Source organism: Salvia hispanica, chromosome 2, assembly GCF_023119035.1.
Source record: "Salvia hispanica cultivar TCC Black 2014 chromosome 2, UniMelb_Shisp_WGS_1.0, whole genome shotgun sequence".
In the NCBI taxonomy this organism is placed as follows: Eukaryota; Viridiplantae; Streptophyta; class Magnoliopsida; order Lamiales; family Lamiaceae; genus Salvia; species Salvia hispanica.
Window position 1 is genome coordinate 11,405,253 of NC_062966.1, and position 4,121 is coordinate 11,409,373.

The 4,121-nt window shown below is 37.5% G+C and overlaps 1 protein-coding gene across 1 annotated transcript; it reads right to left on the minus strand.

Annotated features, from left to right (window-relative positions):
- Positions 1-325: 325 nt before the first annotated feature.
- On the minus strand, positions 326-3,637 carry LOC125203153 (E3 ubiquitin-protein ligase At1g12760-like). The gene is made up of 5 exons (XM_048101452.1): positions 2,991-3,637; positions 2,033-2,152; positions 1,812-1,944; positions 1,154-1,318; positions 326-863 (listed from the first exon to the last, which is right to left on the minus strand). The coding sequence occupies exons 1-5, from the start codon at positions 3,503-3,505 to the stop codon at positions 687-689; spliced, it is 1,110 nt and encodes a 369-aa protein (XP_047957409.1). The 5' UTR covers positions 3,506-3,637; the 3' UTR covers positions 326-686.
- Between the last annotated feature and the right edge of the window lie 484 nt (positions 3,638-4,121).

The following is a 4,121-nucleotide window of genomic DNA, read 5'->3' on the forward strand; positions in this document are numbered from 1 at the left end:
TAAAAGGAAACAAAACCCGGGCCAAATTAAAGGGGAATGCTCCCAAACCAACAAAACCCAAAAATTTTTTGGTTATCTAAAAGCAAGAATAATGTAGAGAAGAGTATTATCTACATTTATATACTCCCCAATTTAACTATTTTTTACGATTTTTTCAAAATAACTTTCTTGGGAGAGTACTACTTATTCAAATGATGGAATATAATTAGTCATAAAGCATTAGAATATACAGTCCCATATATTACCGGAACTCCTTTGTGGACCTCAATAATGCGACAATGACATAAAGCATTTAACATATTGAATAACACAAACTGGATCAATCTGAGAAAAAACGAATTATATAACCTGCAGATTTGACCGAGGTGCCAATATATGATTTTAGCTTTTTCTGCAAATGAGTACTTACTACATACAGCTTAATTCTAAATATGTTGGAATGTTACATGAAGCAGTTTAGTTTCGAGTTACAACTCCCTTTTTCTAGTCTTGCAGAAACAAGAAGTTCCACAAAAACTATTTATAAGAGAAAATATACAATCAGAGTAAAGAAAGCACCAAAAGGCCATCAAAGTTACACAACAAGCACAAGCAGCTCTCAAGGCGTTACCTGAAGCAGGAAAGCTTTGGTCATCCAACATCAAAGTTAAACAAGTCTCCTGGTTGATTGTTTATACATTTCTCGATTATGCTTCTTCGCTGTCAATGTGACTGTCAGTTTTCAGTATGTTGAATTTGCAGAGTGGACAAATTGCATTTATGTGCAGCCACTTGTCTATGCAGGCTGAGTGAAAATGATGCCGACAGGGGAGTTCGCGCAGCTCAGCTCCATCATCGTAGGCACAAAGGCAAATACAACATTCCTATAATCAGATGAACATTTAAATGTAATCAACAAACTAGGTTCTGAGGTTTATCATGCATGGTCAAGGATATGCCCACCAGACACTAGCGAACCGAAGATAAATAGCTTACGAAAACCAATGCACCCCCTTAACATCTAGAATAAAATCAAAGCTTAAAAGATAAAGAAACATTATCCAAGTATCAGTGCCTGACCCTGTCTTATGGTGTCTATCAGATGCAACTTAATGGTCTAGATAATGCACATCTACAGAACTTGTATATGTATCAGTAGTCTAGAAAGACATACAGCATCGTCAAGTGGTAGAACATGCTCTGTGGGAGAATCAGTATCGCATTCAGTTATTATTCCTCCAAATGATTCTTGAGTGTCACCATTTTGCTTCTCAAAGTCACCAATTTTCCGAAATCTGAATTTTGGTAGTCTCTCAATATCTTCCTTAGTAGCTCCTTCCTGTACATAGCGTTGAAGAAATGAATAAAGAGTGGCAATGATAAGAAATGTCAGATAAGGGCAAACATTAGTTAGATAAGAAATGTCAGATAAGAAATTTTGGTTTCGAAGACGATGACTTATTAGTTATTACCAAGAAGGCAGAAGTACACATACAAACATTAGAAGATTAGGGGCATCCAATTGTGTGACACACACAGTAACTCTACAAAATTTTCACGGTTTAAATTATTACATAATACATATACAGCATCTTTACTTAATAGGAGTAATAATGAAACAAAGTGAATAATGAGATTTTCAGTAGAGGGAGTAAAAACTAAGAACCGAGGGGCAATCACCAGTGAATTACCAAAGGCACACTTAATCTATTGTTCTTTCCCTTTGCTTTCACAGCTTTTTTGCTTTATTTTTGTATTAAAGTCATCATTGAAACAAACAACTAGCAATCACCATAGGCAAGCGTGAGCCCTAGATTCTATGTTAAATTTACCTGATCTGCAACTGCATATAAGATTGCAATGATACATGGTAGACAGCAGCAAACAGCAATTCCAATTATACATGCCACAGCAACACAAACCACAACGAAGAAAACATCGAATGCCAAGAATGCAATGGAAAGCCTGCAAAATACATCATTGATAATACATAAAAAGAACTAAAAAGCATGCCATGATCCTAGCAGAATCAACAAAAATAACTTGTCCACACCAGTAAAGCTGTGGCGATTCAGCAGTCAAATCCGGGCCACCAGAAGATACCCAATAGAACCCAATTATCCACCAAATGAACGAGAACATTGTATTTGCAGACTCCAGGTGTTTAGCAACACTGCCAAAAAGAAAGCAATATATTATCCCCATTATCAATTTCTTATCTCTAAACATGACCTACAGATTCCATTTTCTCCTCTATGCGCACAGGTGACATGCTTAGGAGTCAAAGCAAGGAGAACCAAAATTATACTACGATGAAAAAAACGTATAACATAAGAAATGAGATAAAATGTGATTGTAAGTTGGTAATATAGATAACAAAAAACATTACGTTGTGTCAATTATGCAAGTCCATCATCAACAACTCAAAGAATCTATATTCAGAAGAACATTCAAAAAAGATAAGTATTAACAGTGACTATCAGTAGAGCACCTTAAAACAAGTTCGGAATTGAAATTAAAAAAAAAAAAAAAAAAAAAAAAAACAAAGATCAGATTTTTTTTCTTGAAAAAAAAACAAAGATTAGATTATCACCCTTTCGAAGCAAATGCAAAAACAGTTCTACCAGACAAAAATATCATGTAACATAAAGAACTCAAATGCCAGCCCCATGAATTTCCAGTGAGTTTAAAATCACCAGGGTTTAAGTAGGGAAAACAGTAATATAGCAGCTTTCAATTCCTATACACAATCATCCTCTGTATAGCCAGCTTTGAAAGACGAGAAAATAGCTTGTTTCCATTTTTCTTAGACAAATAAATGCAATAAGAATCAGTTGATCAGTTTCACTTTAATGATAACAGCAATTAAATCAAGCATTAAAGCAACATTGTTTAAATCTGATTATAACCTATCAGCTGCAAGATTAGCATTTATGTTAGCAACAGAGAAAAACCAAAGTAGGGGCAGAAAAAGTCAACTGAAAATTGAAATCGGAAAACATGAAGTTTACCTAGTTTCATCATCACTCTGCTGGCGCTCGGAAGCATAACCGCCGGATTCCACGTCATCACTTCCGGTTCCGGAGCTGGAATTCGAGTAATTCTGAGAATTGCGGTGGGAATACCTCTTCCTGTACTCGGCGCAGACGCAGATCATGTGAAGGACGCACTGCAGCGCGTAGCCGACAATCCAAAGGCGCAGCGGCATCGAGGGGGTTTCATCGCGGCTCATGATGAGAACGGAAATGGAGACGACGACGAAGGCGAGGTTCCAGACGAGGTCCAATACGACTATGGGCTTGGAGTAGGCCCAATCGCTCTGGCGCTCCTCGATTTGCTCGGCCGCAGCTTCGCGGACGCGGACGGAGGGCTCGCGCATGGAGCGGCCGCGGCGGAGGAAGCGGGCGGCGCCGCGGATGCTGGGCGTGCGGCCGAGGAAGCGGGAGAGATTGCTGGGGCTCTGGTCGCTCAGCAACGGTGTAGTGTCGGCTGAGGGGGAAGACGGGCTGTCGTTGTTTGACGACATCGTCGCGGACGGAGGAGAATTTCGAGTCTCTGGTTTCTCTGGGTTGGGTGTCAGTGATGATTCATTAATCCATTTGTTTTTTGTTCCAAAGTTCTGATCTCTCCCTTTCCAATTGGGGGTTCATCGCACGGTCCAATTTTGACGATGGATTAGGTTGCTAATAATTTCTTCTTTTCGCGATAAGGTTTGTAATAAATTCGACTCCTTCAAAATGGATTTTTGTTATACTCCACGTTGGTTTCTTGAGCAAAAAGAAATCCAAATACCTTGCTACTTGCTAATACTTGGAACTTGTTACTTCATCCCTCCTATAGAAATTAATAGAGTAAAAGATAAATAAAAAAAATAAAAAATTGAAATATTTTTAGTGAAAAATGTGTTTCACATCATAAGAGAGAAAATAGTTTCCAGAACTAAAAACTGCATATTTTTATGAGATGGATTAAAAAAGAAAGAATGTATACTCTTATGAGACAGAAAGAGTAATTTATAATGCTAATTTCCTAGGAAGTCATTGTAATTCGTAACTCGTAATCCAAGTCAAATAACATACTAAATTCAAATATTAACATACTAAAAATTTCAATTAAATAGAACCAAATATGTAAAAAAAAAT

Bases quoted from the DNA above. Each gene is read 5' to 3' on its own strand.
- LOC125203153 (XM_048101452.1), bottom strand. From the start codon at position 3,505: ATGTCGTCAAACAACGACAGCCCGTCTTCCCCCTCAGCCGACACTACA. The intron at 1,945-2,032 runs GTGTGGACAAGT...TGTATTTTGCAG, and splicing joins GAATCGCCACAGCTTTACTG to GCTTTCCATTGCATTCTTGG. The intron at 864-1,153 runs GTATGTCTTTCT...ATCTGATTATAG, and splicing joins TTCTACCACTTGACGATGCT to GAATGTTGTATTTGCCTTTG.